Raw genomic sequence first — 14,363 nt, forward strand, 5'->3', positions numbered from 1 at the left:
ACACCATGTTTAATTTAGCCTTTGCATTTTGTTACCCATACTTTTTAATATAGGATACATCAAAGGAAAATGTAAATGCACTGTCAGCATTCAGCAAGTATTAATGATTGCATAATTCCTAGTTTTTTTGAAGAAAAAAAATCTAAATGTGCTTACCTGGACAAGTGCAGGATGTTCTGGCCAATCTTGCAATAGTGCCTTCACTTCTTTATGAAAGTTTTTGAGCAGAACTTGGCACTGTTGCACTTGCTGAATATTAGGATGGTGATAAAAGTCATAGGCCCCGTCGCTTTTCAAGGCAAGCTCTGAAGTTCCTTTTTCAAAAAGCGTATTCTGCAATATTCTGCTGGCTAGAAGTTGGCTGCCATGAAGATTGTCATTTATTTCTGAACCTAAGGTTGCAGAGACCGGGGGGGGGGGGGGAATTATTAGGTGGAAAACAAAATTACAGGCACTCCTCAACTTATGACAACAATTGGAATGGGAATCTTGGTCACTGAATGAAGTGGACTTAAAAAGGTCTGTGCCAAAATCCAAGCAGGGGTTTTAGCCCCAGAACAGAGAAACTTCAAAACCTATTCCATTCTGGAGTCAAAAATCCTGCTTGGATTTTAGCATGGAACCTTTTTATCAGCTTCTCCCTTGATTTCCTGGGGAAGTCAGCAGGGAAGATTACAAATGATCAGATTGCAGGGACTTGACAACTGTTTGTAAATGTGAACAGGCTGCCAAGCACCCAGATGACAATCACATGATTGTGGCAGCACTGCAACATCTGTAACCTCAGCTCTTAAGTATCTTCATCATGACCTCAAATGTTCGCTAAATAAATAGTTGTAAGGACTATTTCCATTTTTTTGCCATCACTACATTGGCAGAATAGCTTTGCTAAAATATGGTTAAAAATAATGCAGCACAAATTATTGTATACAATAGAAACAAGTTATTGTTTAAAAAGGTAAAGGTTCCCCTTGCACATATGTGCTAGTCGTTCCCAACTCATCTCTGTTTCAAAGCCAAAGAGCCAGCGCTGTCTGAAGACGTCTCTGGGGTCATGTGGCAGGCATGACTAAACGCTGAAGGTGCATGGAATGCAGTTACCTTCTCATTAAAGATGGTTCCTATTTTTTCTATTTGCATTTTTACATGCTTTCGAACAGCTAGGTTGGCAAAAGCTGGGACAAATAACGGGAGCTCACTCTATTACGTGGTGCTAGCAATTCGAAGCACCAAACTGCCAACCTTTTGATTGACAAGCTCAGCGTCTTAGCCACTGCATCCCTCACAAGTTATTGTTTAATGTACTGTTTGTTTGTCGCATGTAGCCCTCCTCCATTTCTCTGAGAGCACCAGATAACTTACTGTTGTGACTCAGCAGAAACCTCCTGTGAGTTGCTTCAGGATGCTAATGGTGCCATGCCCTAGTGGCAGAAGTCAACGTTTGTTCGTTCGTTCCATTCTGGTCCTAGTCAAGTTTGTTTGCAATCATTGAGAAGAAGCACTTGGATAAGTGATTTGATTTATATAATCTTGTTTTGCAGTAGTTTACTTTTGCCAGAGCCTTTTATCTGTGTTTATTTTGGGCTCGCAGCCAGCCCGAGCCGGGACTGATAAAAACATTCCTTTGCAAGCTGTGTGTGGCTGCCGTTTCTGAACGAACAAGGTGGGGGTCAGAACAATTTACATAGTAAGTTTCTTCTCATTTTATCCCAACAATAATCCTGGGGAAAAAATTGTGATAATGGCTCCCCAACGCCACTCAGTGTATTCTAAGACCAGGTTGGTGCTTAAATCTGAAAGTTCCAATTCCTGGCCAGCACTTCACATGACACTCAGTTTGTATTCGTGACCAACATGCTGTATACAAATAGTTCATGTCCTGGAACCTTCTATTATTCTTCCTCCCCCCTCCCCCTCCCTCAAATATGCAAATTGGGATTCTTAAATAATGGACAAACCAAAGTGCCATCTGAAAAGAAAACCTATTGGAATCTTGTACCTGGAAAAAAAATCAGAGAAGCCTTACCAATCAAGGGATAAAAGTGGGCGATCAGGGAAGCACCAGTCTGGTAGCAGGAAAGGAACAGGCTCAATTGGAGTTTGCTTTGATTGGGTGGTATGTTTTGTTGATACCACAAAGTTTGGGCAAAGGAAAGACAAAGTTGCTGATGAACTCTCATTACTGTTTTCATTGAGTGATGAGAAAGAAGAGTTTTTTCAGGGGGAGCTGCTTCTTCCAAAACAACTTCTGTTTCCATTTTCCCCTCAAGAGTTTCCTGAGCTGTAATATCTTCAAAGTCCTGTTAAGAGTTTTATTAAAACATATATTGAATGCAAATTTATCACGTCATGCCTTAAGATCAGAAATTGACCGTGCATACTGTATACGTCTGTACAATTAGGTAGAGATACAAAATGGGACATTGTTTTATTTCCCATGCAAAACAGAAGCACCACAATGGAATAACTCTCAGACAGACTTTTCATTAGCTGCCTGCCTACCTTTTCATGAAGGGGGAATTTCCTCCTGAATTCTCTCTCTTCCTCCTCCTCCTCACTCAGGCCACTCCCGTGGCTCTTGGTCTTATATCGATAAAGACTGTTCTTTTGTTCCTCTTCCTCTTGGGCCTGGCGCTCTTGCTCATCCCATTCATTTATAATTACCTATGAAGGAAGAACAAACAAATAAATGTTGGATGTTTGGATGTTTATTATACTTGTATGCCGCCCTATTCCCGAGGGACTCAGGGCGGCTAACAAACAAGTGGGGAAGGGGGAAATACAAAAAACAAACAAGACAGAAACAAGATACACAAAACAGATTAAAAACAACACAACAGTCACAGCAATTCAAGTGGGGCTGGAACTCATCAGCCCCAGGCCTGCCGGAATAGCCAGGTCTTGACGGCTTTGCGGAAAGCTATAAAGGTGGTGAGGGTCCGAATCTCCACGGGGAGATTGTTCCAGAGGGCCGGAGCAGCCACAGAGAAGGCCCTCCCCCGAGGGGTCGACAGTCGACATTGGCTAGCTGATGGTATTCGGAGGAGGCTTAATCTGTGGGATCTAATTGGTCGTAGGGAAGTAATTGGCAGGGGGCGGTCTCTCAAGTACCCAGGTCCAATATCATGTAGGGCTTTAAAAGTAACAACTAGCACCTTGAAGCGCGTCCGGAGTCCAACAGGCAGCCAGTGCAGCTCGCGGAGGATAGGTGTAACGTGGGTGTACCGAGGTGCACCCACAATCACTCGCGCGGCTGCATTCTGGATAAGCTGAAGTCTCCGAATGCTCTTCAAGGGCTGCCCCATGTCCAGTCTTGAGGTCACAAGGCGTGAGTGATACAAAGTATACATATGTCAGCACATGGTTGCACAAGACCTTTTCATACAGCAGTGTGGGACAAATACATTGCAAGAAAACAACAACACCCCACCTCCCTATTTCTATGTGTATTCCCTTCCTGCATAGATGGAATGGTAAAAAAGAGAAGGACTAGCAATATATGCCTCTAAAGGCCAGCAATTGCCCATGTGTGTACTGCTCTTTCTCTGCAAAGATACTGCCTTTTCAAATAATGTTTCTCTATGTGGTGGTGTGGTGGTGTGTCTGTGTGTGTGTGTGTGTGTGTGTGAGAGAGAGAGAGAGAGAGAGAGAGAGAGAGAATGCATGCAAACCTTCATTCCAATTTTTAAATCTTTTAAATTTTAAAACATTTTAATGCACATATTTTTTTTAAAAAACCAGCTTAAACTTGTTGTGTTTTGTTTACCAAATGCCCTCAATCTCCACTATAACTTTGAATAAATCCCTAAAATTAAGATTATTTCCCTCCTAGGGTTCTAAAACCAAATAATATTTAATATGTGCTGTGCTGCCAAGTCATTTCTTTGAGGTAGATGGCCATATAAATTGTTCAGATGGATGAATGGATACATAGACAGACATTATACCTGAAACAAATGCCTGAATAGTAGAAGAGACTTATGGTCCACTCCTCCCTTGGACAATGCATGGCACTGGAGATATAATAAAGCATTCACCAACAGCTGCTCCTGGGTAAGGCACATTTTTTGTGCTTTCTCAGACTCTTCAGCAATGTATTTGAGAGATAACCTCTTCAAGCCATGAAGGACTTCCAGAGAGCTCACAGAACAGAGTGTATCTGCATGGGAAAGGTATGTGGGGAAAGTACTACCAATGGAAGGGAATGAAAGCAGAGAGGCAACAAGGCTTCCCAGTTTGGCTGGGCTGACGAAACTGTCAAAGGTGGCCTTATGGACTTCAGAAGCTACCAGCCTCAGGCCATGCTGCATCTGCAAAACGGCAGCTTGCAGGGGAACAACCACATCGGGGAAGGCAGCATAGTTCTCTGCCAAATGTCTCCTGAACTGATGGTGTGACTGCTGCCAGGCTGCCTCTTCATTTAGCACGTTCTGCACCGCCTGAGACTTGTCTGCCCGGAGAAGCTTCAGAAGGCGAGTCAGGAGGTCCTGGACTTTTGAAACCTGGGCGATGCTGCCAACGTATTGATGGACTTCTTGATATAAGGACTCAAACAAAGGAGTCTGGGGTCGAAAGGCTTGCTTCTGGTCAAGTCTGGCAATCTGATCCTTCAGCTTTTGGATTCTTTGGCGTAACAACCTGTGGAAGAAGGAGATGCATAAAGATTTAAACCCTATTTCCAAATAATATTATTCAAGCTACTTGGATAAAATTAAGTGCTTAATCTCTGATTTCTACCCTGTTTTCCCAAAAATAAGACCTCCCCAGATAATATTTGTATTTGTATTTGTATTTTATTATTTGTATGCCGCCCTTCTCCGGGAGGACTCAGGGCGGCGAACAATTCAAGGGGGGAAAAAAAGGGGAACATAAAAGACAAAATACAGATAATAAAAGTAGACAACAGTCGCACAACCATACATGTCGAGAGGGGAGGGAACTCATCACCCCCAGGCCTGCCGGCAAAGCCAGGTTTTGACGGCTTTTCGGAAGGCCTGGAGGGAGGTGAGGGTCTGAATCCCTGCGGGGAGTTCATTCCAGAGGGCCGGAGCTGCCACAGAGAAGGCCCTCCCCCGGGTAATAGCCAGGCATTGGCTGGTAGATGGCACCCGGAGGAGGCCAACCCTGTGAGATCTAATGGGTCTGTGGGAGGTAATTAAATAAGACCAATCTGGCTTTTCAGCGCATGCGCTAAAATAAGCCCTCCCCGAAAATATTGCAACACAGCAGCAGCCATGAGGTGACCACACTTGCCATCTCCTGCACCTCAACAATAGTAAGACCTCCCTGAAAAATAAGGCCAAAGAGTTGGGGGGTCAAAAGAAAATAAGACCCTGTCCTTTTTTAAATATGAAGAACACAGGCAATTTCTACAATTGTTCTAATTTTAAAAAAAAATATGTTTAAAAAAAATCAATACATCAGATTATCTTCTGATAATCATACTAAGTGGCTTTTTCTCACAAAAATATTCTTCTCTTTTATTCACCAGCCAAATGACAACTTAAAAATCCCAGCAATGTAAAAACCAAAGGCCAAACGGACTACTTCAGCCATTTACAATCATTCTTTTGAAGCTAGAAATAAGGTGAACCCACAATGTTTCAGAGTTGCATCAGTTGTACTGAATCTCAACTGTACCTCAGGGGTGGGTTTCAACCAGTTCGCGGCGGTCCCTGCGAACTGGTTGGTCGGCGAACCCGGAAGTAAGTAACTTCCGGGAACGGCGACTGGCCCACCCGCGCGCCCGCGCTCCTTACCTGGTTTTGACGAGTTCTGCGCTTCCACGCATGCGCAGGACGCATACAGCGCCTGCGTGATCCTCCAGGAGCAGCTGGAGCATCGCACAGACACTAGTACGCATGCGTGCAACGCGCGCGTGCACGAGGACGCCGCCAGCCCCGTTCCAACCGAACCGGTTGTAACGGGCCGAGAAACCCACCCCTGCTGTACCTAATATGAGGATGATCATGACTGTTGATGGGCTCGTCTTCAAGATCTTTCCCTGTATGTAACTGAGTGGACAGTCTGTGAGTTTTCCTTTCACATTCCAGATGATGCAGCTGAAAGCAGTAGAGAAAAAACTGACTTGATTCAAATACTACTTTACTGTTGCTTTAATTAAAACAAAAACCATTACAATGTATCAAGAATGTACAGGTGAGATAGACATTTGCAAGTCAATTTAACAAAACTTTAAGACACACCAGATAATTAAAATTATATCTGAAAACATTATGCTTCTAAATATAGTATCTGATGATGATGATGAAGAAGAAGAGGAGCTACTGGCTTCAAATCCTGCTAGTTTGCATCAAATTGTACATCTATTCCCACATTTTATGAGTAAGATCAATATTTCAAGTTTTGTATATTTATGCACAATTTTATTCATCCTATATGGATAATTCTGCACTTGTAAATTATTCAAGTATTTTTTTTTAAATTAGCATGTTCTTTATCCTTATTTCTGATAAGATTAATGTACTTTACATATTATATGCTATGCTGCTTTTTTCTTCTTCTTATGATGGCAAATTCCTCCTCTTGCCTTAAACTCCATTTATTTATGTTATCTATTGCTACAAATTAGCCTCTTAAAATTTTGAAATATCGCTGTCATTTAATACATCCAAACTCGCTCAAGGCAAGAAAATGTGCATCAGCTCCAAGGACTCACCTCTTCTACTGCATATTTGAGTTTATATTTTCTTTTCACCGCAGGATCAAACATCGTCTGTGGAAGCCAAAGGTAGATTTGCAGAAGACCTAGATTTACCCAGAGGCTGCCTCGTTGAACTGTTTCAGGCAAGTTATGGAGCCCTATGTCCTGTCCACAGAACTGCTGAACACAAGTCAGCCACAGACAAAGGATCTGTTCGGGCATCATCTCCTGAGCACCAACATCCCTGAGTACTTTGCAAATATACTGAAGGGCCACCAAATCCTTTGAGAACACCTTATTACAGTTTCTGAGGTATTCCTCTTGCATCTCTACTGGAATCAAATTTTGAAGGGCCAGGAGTTGCTTGTGTAACATTACATACTGAAACCTTGAATCTGTATGCCTGAGATAAGGAAGACAGAGTTATGAAACAGTGAACAACAGGAGAGATCCAAGAGATAAATCCAAGAGAAGAATCAACTTATCTCCTGCTAACAACAGAGGCAATGGGCACCATCAAAATGTTAATCCCCTAAGACATATCTAGAGAAGCTTCATTTTTAAGATTAATGATTGCTCTAAGGCAGGGGTGCTTAGATCTGGCCCGCGGAGCCGGCCTGGAAATATCAAAGGCAGTGCCTCTGCCAGCCAAAATGGGCCGTAGGGGGCCTCACATGGCCAGTGTTCAGCCTCTACGGCCTCCTGCATTACCCTGCCCGCCAAAACTTTTTGAAGGCCTCCCCGCCCGGCCCATTTTTGGCTGGCAGAGTGCTGCAGGCTGAAGGCTTTTGGCCAGCAGAGGCCATCCAGGCTAAAACGGGATGCGGGCCGGGCAGGGGGGCGCTTCAAAAAGTTTTGGCAGGCAGGGTAATGCAGGAGGCTGTAGAGGCTGAACACTGGCCATGTGAGGCCCCCCACAGCCCAGCAGGGTAATGCAGGAGGTGCCCGTTCTGTCTCCCCCACATACTGAGAATTACAATGCTGATTCGGCCCTCAAAGAATGCTGATTCGGCCCTCCATGGTAGTGGATCTGGGTACTTGAGAGACCGCCTTCTGCCGATTACCTCCCTAAATCGACCAATTAGATCACACAGACTGGGCCTCCTCCGAATCCCATCTGCCAGTCAATGCCGACTGGCGACCACATGGAGGAGAGCCTTTTCTGTGGCAGCTCCGACCCTGTGGAACGACCTCCCCGTTGAGATCCGTACCCTCACCACCATCCAGACCTTCCGCGCAGCCCTCAAGATCTGGCTCTCCCAGCAGGCCTGGGGATAGGTTCCTAATTTACCCGCCCGAGTGTTTGATTGCTGAACGAAAGTTGTGTTTTTACTATTTTTTCTTTGTTCACATTCTGGTTTTTTTTTTGTTTTTTTTTTTGACGCTGCACCCCCTTCCCTTGTGGTTGTAAGCCGCCCTGAGTCCCCTCAGGGAAAAGGGCGGCCTATAAATCCCAATAAACTCTAAACTCTAAACTCTAAACTCAAAGAAATCCAGCTCGACACCCCTGCTCTAAGGGATGAAGGATTTAAGGAACAAAATTAAGGAAGTCTTTTTAAATACCTAAATTCAGCCACCGAAGAAAAAGCTGCATTGGTCCACAAAACTTTACTGATCTCCTGAAGCTGCTCTGCTTTTTCTAGACACTCTCCCAAGGTCACCCTGGAGGCTGACAGAATAGGAAGACCTGTTGTATCCCATTGGCTCCACTTGTTGCTGCTAGTTAGAATTTCAGAGAGGCACTTGGAGAAAACTGCTCGATTCAAAATACCCACACCCTAAAATTAATACAAATCAAAATGCACATTTAAAACACTGATAATCATATAAAATTAAGAGGTTAAGCCCACAACCTTTAAACTAATTGTAATCAAGGAGAGCTAACATGCATGGCCAATATTCCAAATGTAGTAAATCCTCTTTGTCTCCTACAATAATTATTTCCTATGGAAGTAATAAAACTGTGGTCAAGGAAACTGTTACAATGGTGGGAGGGAGGCTCTTCCCGATATCCTGATTTTCAATACTGTATATAAATTGGAAAGAGGAGAGAGAGTTAGTTCACTGCTTCCCCAATTTCTCCCATCAGTGGTTTTCACGGTCCAACTAAACTGAAAAATCACTGGATATAAGAAAAAGGAACAGCAGGTTGTAGTAAAGATTATTGTTAGAAATGACTTTTGCACTCGATGATTAAGTGATAAATGGTGCATTAATTAATTAGGAGCACAAAATAGAAAAATAAGAGTCCTGGGCATAACAGGTTTTAAAAATGACCCAGCTGTAAATATTTTTTTTTTTAAATTAAGTGATTGAAGTTTAACAAATACTGCAGCATCTAATGCAAGAAAATGAGAACTCTTTTAATTCCTGTGAACTACTAGTAAGCACATTTCTAATTTGAATCTTCCAGCATTAAAGTAGCAATTATACACAATAAAATTTTAGTAAAATGTCTATCTGTAGAAAACTAATTAAAGTAAAGGAACCACAAAAATCAGTCCAGTGAGCATGCTCAATAGGGATAGAATGAAAAAAGGCCTTCTCTGTCAGCCATATCTGCCTCTAGGGGGTGATGCTCATCTCCGTTTCTTGGCTGAGGGAGCCAGGTTTCTCCAAAGACAATTTCCGTGGCCAGGTGGCCAGCATGGCTATATGCAAAGGCGCATGGAATGAATGCTGTTACCCTCCCACTGCAGTGCTACCTATTTATATACTTGCATTTGCATGCTTTCGAACTGCTAGGTGGGCAGGAGCTGGGGCAGGGAACGGAAGCTCATCCTTTGCATGGAGCTCGAGTCTGGAACCCCGGCTGTCAGCTCTCCAGCTGACAAACTCAGTGTCTCTAACTGCTGAGCCATTGCATCTCGGGATAGAATGACATACAAGGAAAACTGTGAAATAGAATATTGGGTGGAATGGGAGGGAAGATGGAGTCATCTACCAAAAAAGGCATGGGTAACCCAAGGTAAATGTCAGCCTCTGCTTTGCTGCTGCTTTTCGGCTGCCATTGAAATGGGAAGGGAGGGCATGGTATTTGGGGAGGAAATCATTCTGTACTGGAGGATTGCTTATTGCGGGTTGTTCTCACTATCTCTTTGCGCATGTGGAAGGAGGGGAGTTTCCTGCCGAGGCCAACTGTCCAGCATTCCAACCTGATGATGATTATGAAGATGTCTCCCATCTGACAGTTGGGTGAATTATGATTGGACTATGGATTGGGGTACCAAGGGAAGGGGAATGAATCATGTATTGATATCTATTGCTTTCGCGCCTTTTACTCAGATTCAGCTTTGCTTTGCTTCTCATCGTTTATAACCAGTAAAAGTACACTTAATTCTGGAACATGGAGTTGAGTGGTTTCTTTCTTGGTTATTAAATGAAGGGGCTGTGACAGTAAAAAATACGTACAATATTTTGCAAATGTTAAAAAGAGACTAAGCAAACGAAACAATTCTTTAACTAAACTCTTGTTATGATAACAAAGGTTGTCTAAGCTACTATTAAGATTAGCAAATTATTGCACGTATCCTTTTGAAAAAATAAACTGCTGTGATTTAACCACCCTTTTGAGAATGTCATAGTTTCCCACACAAACCTGGATAGAAGAATTCATGAATGAGCTGGATACCATCTTCTCTTCCATAGAGAATGGCTGCCAGGATAGCCAACGCTCAGGACTTGTAGTTACTGTGCTACTCCAGAAAGCTTGAAAAGCAGCAACAGCAAGTTCTGACCACAGAAGTGAAATTTCATCAGCAGAGACCTAAAATGAAAGATAAAAAGGCAAAGGTATTAAAGACTTCTCGAATCCGATGGGAGTTTTAAAAATTAATATTCCAATCAATGGTGGAAAGTGTTTGAAAATGCTATTTTTTGGAGCAAGTGGGGGCTACCTGTGGACCACCATGTATATGCTCTTATATTTCATCATCTTTCAACACTGGCTGTATTAGGCAGATCTAATAGCGTAGAATTTCACAAACATCCGGAAAGTGATTTGTTGCCTCCATCTAGTCTGGTGGTGGTGACATTTAAGGCAATTGTTGCGCACAACGATTCAACTTAAGGTTTGAAACTATGGTCCTTTACAAATTGGAAAATAAATCTATCTCACTTAAAGAACAAATACAGACAGGGAAAAATAATCAGATGGGCTGTTTATGTACAAGTAGTCCTCGACCTATGGCCACAATTTTAGTCATAAATCAGGATAGTAATAAACCATGGCCTATGGTGATAGCGAACCTATGGCACATGTATCAGAAGTGGCACACAGAGCCAACTCTCCGGGCACGCGAGCCATCTCCCATTGCTCTTTCCAGTTCCAGCGCACCGACCAGCTGGTTTTCACATACGCAGGAGTGCTGGAAGCTGAAATGGGAGCACCAAGTGCCAAAATGGGAGCATGCATGTGCATGTGAAGATCAGCTGGCCAGTGCGCATGCGCGAGCCGGAAACCGGGAGATCATTTTCCTTGCGCCCACATGTGCACTGGCCAGCTGGTGTTCGTGCATGCATGCATGTTCTCATTTCAGCACTCAGCGCCAAAAGGTTTCGTCAAATTGGCCTATGGCCATGCCTGATTTTACAATCTTTTTAGCGAACATGGTAATTGTTAAACAAACATCATAGTCATTAAGCAATCCCATTATTTGTCATAGGGCATTTTGTGCTGGAAACCAGAAGTAAATGATGGTTTCTAGTAAAAACATCGTACATTGCAGTAAGCAGATGGCCATAAATGTGAGGTGGTTGCCCAAAATGTGGTGAATATTAAGTTTGCTTTTTTTAACTCTACCATGAGTCTGATTTACATATTTCAAGTTTCCCTTTAGCTCTTATAAAAGAAAAGCAATTTTTCTACACAGTTAAAGAAGATGAAATAAATTAGTTTTGTGTTTGAATATCATGCAATCAATCATTAAAAAGGAGGGAAGAATTTATTCAGCTTTAAAGTGTTATTATTATTTTTTTACCTTATAACAGTCTAGTAGGTAATAAAGTCCTTGAAGTTGTTGAGAGGTAGCTGGTGTCAACTTAAGGCAAAAAGCAATAAAGGGCCTTATTTCTGAAAAGGTGCTTAACTGATCACTGTTGTTATTCCTGAAAATAATGAGAAAAGCAGCTACTGAATCTTAGCTGTTTGTTTGAACACACTCATACTAAAATACAGCAATAATGAAAAAGCTAAAAGCCAAGATAAAAATTACCGTAATACAGGATATAAGTATATATCCAAGGCAATCTGTACGTTCAAAGTAGTTCAAACTGAGTAAATTTCAGGAAATTTGGCCATGAAATCAATTCTATACCATACAGTTCCTTACATTTCAGATAACAGAATTTAAGCTTTAAAAAAAACTCTCTATCTATTTATAAACCAAACTTTTTTGTAACAACAGTGGCCTATAAAAGCTTGTAAGTATTGGTTATATTATTTTAGTATGGGTACCCCTTGGGTTGCAACCACCCATTAAGCAACAATGGGGCTGCACAAGGGGAATTTACAACCGGTCTTCCAAGTTGTGGCTGTCCCTAGAATCACATGATCACAATTTCGTTATTTGGAGCCAGCACTTATGACAATGTCTCCTGGTTATGTGATTGCCATTTCTAATATTCCTTGCCAGCTTCCCACAAGCAAAGTCAATGGAGAAACCAGTGGGAGATTGCAAATTGCAATGGTAAGTCTCCCTGCTGCTCCCCCCCCCCAATTAAAGAGGCCCCAGGTGGCAGGGCAAGTTTAGGCTCTGGGCAGGTAGGGGATTGCCTGCTGGTCACTCCACTACCTTTGCCTCCCTGCGCCCCTCAGTATTGGTTTTTTATTGCTTTTTACTGTATCAGGAAGCCTAGGTCAGATTAGGTATGGCCAGGTGGGTCTGACCACATTGCAACATTCACTGGCATTTGTACAACAACAACAACACCTCACACCATACTACCCACCCACATGCCTATGCACATTGTGCACTGCAGTACCCATCCACACACCTACCCACATTTGCTCTGCAGCGCCCATCTCCACATCTGCCAACCCTTGCATCACAACACACACTCATCTATCCCACCTGTCCTTGTGTCACCCCATAGCACACTACTATACAAATGGTGTCACCATGTAGCATAGTCCCATCATGCAGCCATTCTCAAACTTAGCTGTAGCACGCACACCTGCACTCCGTAACACTCACTCACCTGCCACCATGCTTGTGAGCTGCCCAAGAAAGGCATATTGTGACTGGGACTAGCAACATCCTGCTGGCTTCCCCATTGACTCCATGCTAACAAGGCTAACTACTTCCTTAACTACCGTATTTTTCAGAGTATAAGATACACCTTTTCCCCTCAAAAGAGACTGAAAATCTGAGTGCGTCTTATACATCGAATACAGCATTTTTTGCCTCCCAAAGCCCTGCCCCTTCACCAAAATGGCCGTGCATACCCTTATGGAGGCTTTCAGAGGGGAGGGGAGAGGGAGAGAACAGAAATGAGCAAAAAACGGCCCGTTTTTTGCTCCCCCCATGCCCCCAGCAGCACTCTATAAGCCTCCATAAGGCTTTGCATTCATTTTTTTTGACAAAATCCAGGCCTGTTTTCACGAAAAACGGGCCACTTTTTGCTCGTTTTTGGTCCCCCCGGAGCACTCTGCAAGCCCCCCCCCATGTCTATTCATGCCTTTTGGGGGAGGAAAAACAGGCCCGTTTTTGTGAAAAATGGGCCGTTTTTGGGAGGTTTGTAGAGTGCAAAAACTTTTTTTTTCCCTTTTGGAAAGCTCTTTAACTGATTGATGAGAATTACATTGATGAAGTTCTGTGACAGCAGAAACAAAGTCTTAGGTGCTGCAGATTGTCAGCGATTTCCTTCTCCAGCACATGGATACACCTGGAAACATCTACCTACCTACCTACTCTCTCTCTCCCTCCCTCCCTACTGATTTCTCTCTTTCTCTCTCTCTCTCTCTACCAACCTACCTACTCTCTCTCTCTCCCTATCTACTGTATTTCTCTCTCTCTATCTCTTTCTAGTTCTCTATATATATATCCCTCTGCCTCCCTTCCTCCCTCCCTACACACACTCTCTCTCTCCCTACCTACCTACTATATTTCTCTCTCTTTCTCTCCCTCTCTATCTACCAACCTACTTTTTTTTTTAAAAAAAAAGCCTTTTCAAAACCTTTGTGCGTCTTATACTCCGAAAAATACGGTATTTGGAGTTGACAAGAAGTTGCAAGTCAAGGTGACATGATGTCCTTGCGTAATAACCCATGATCCTTGCTTTAATAATGGCAATTGGGACAACTGGAATTGCTATTGCTAAACAATGCAATCACATGACAGCAGACTTCATGGCTGCATCACTTAGCAATGGAAATTCTTGTTCCAATTCCTGCTATTAAGCAAGGATTACCTGTAAACAACTATTTTTTTTTTACTGAAGAACAGAATTTAATTGAATTCACAACTACCATATTTTTCAGAGGATAAGATACACGTTTTCCCCCTAAAAGAGGGTGAAAATTTGGGTGCATCTTATACACTGAATGTAGCCCCACCCACTGGCCCCCACCCTTTGGCCTGTCTCCCAGCAATTTACCTCCTTGCAGCAAACTGAAAAAATGGGGCTTGTGGAGGTGGCAATAGGCTATGGCAATCCATGCAGCCTGAAACAGCTGATCATTGGGAGCCCAGTGCTTAGA

General features: G+C 42.9%; 1 protein-coding gene across 1 annotated transcript in view; it reads right to left on the minus strand.

The window, feature by feature from the left end:
• MDN1 (midasin AAA ATPase 1) overlaps positions 1 to 14,363 on the minus strand; it is a 121,958-nt gene that overhangs the window by 47,041 nt on the left and 60,554 nt on the right. Inside the window, exons 58-66 of the mRNA XM_032214966.1 lie at positions 11,644 to 11,770; positions 10,263 to 10,430; positions 8,228 to 8,442; positions 6,680 to 7,067; positions 5,953 to 6,062; positions 3,948 to 4,638; positions 2,503 to 2,664; positions 2,027 to 2,300; positions 157 to 392 (exon numbers count right to left, since the gene is read on the minus strand). Of these exons, the coding sequence (XP_032070857.1) occupies positions 157 to 392; positions 2,027 to 2,300; positions 2,503 to 2,664; positions 3,948 to 4,638; positions 5,953 to 6,062; positions 6,680 to 7,067; positions 8,228 to 8,442; positions 10,263 to 10,430; positions 11,644 to 11,770 (2,371 nt within the window). The remainder of the gene's footprint in view (positions 1 to 156; positions 393 to 2,026; positions 2,301 to 2,502; positions 2,665 to 3,947; positions 4,639 to 5,952; positions 6,063 to 6,679; positions 7,068 to 8,227; positions 8,443 to 10,262; positions 10,431 to 11,643; positions 11,771 to 14,363) is intronic.

Source organism: Thamnophis elegans, chromosome 4 (genome assembly GCF_009769535.1).
Source record: "Thamnophis elegans isolate rThaEle1 chromosome 4, rThaEle1.pri, whole genome shotgun sequence".
In the NCBI taxonomy this organism is placed as follows: domain Eukaryota; kingdom Metazoa; phylum Chordata; class Lepidosauria; order Squamata; family Colubridae; genus Thamnophis; species Thamnophis elegans.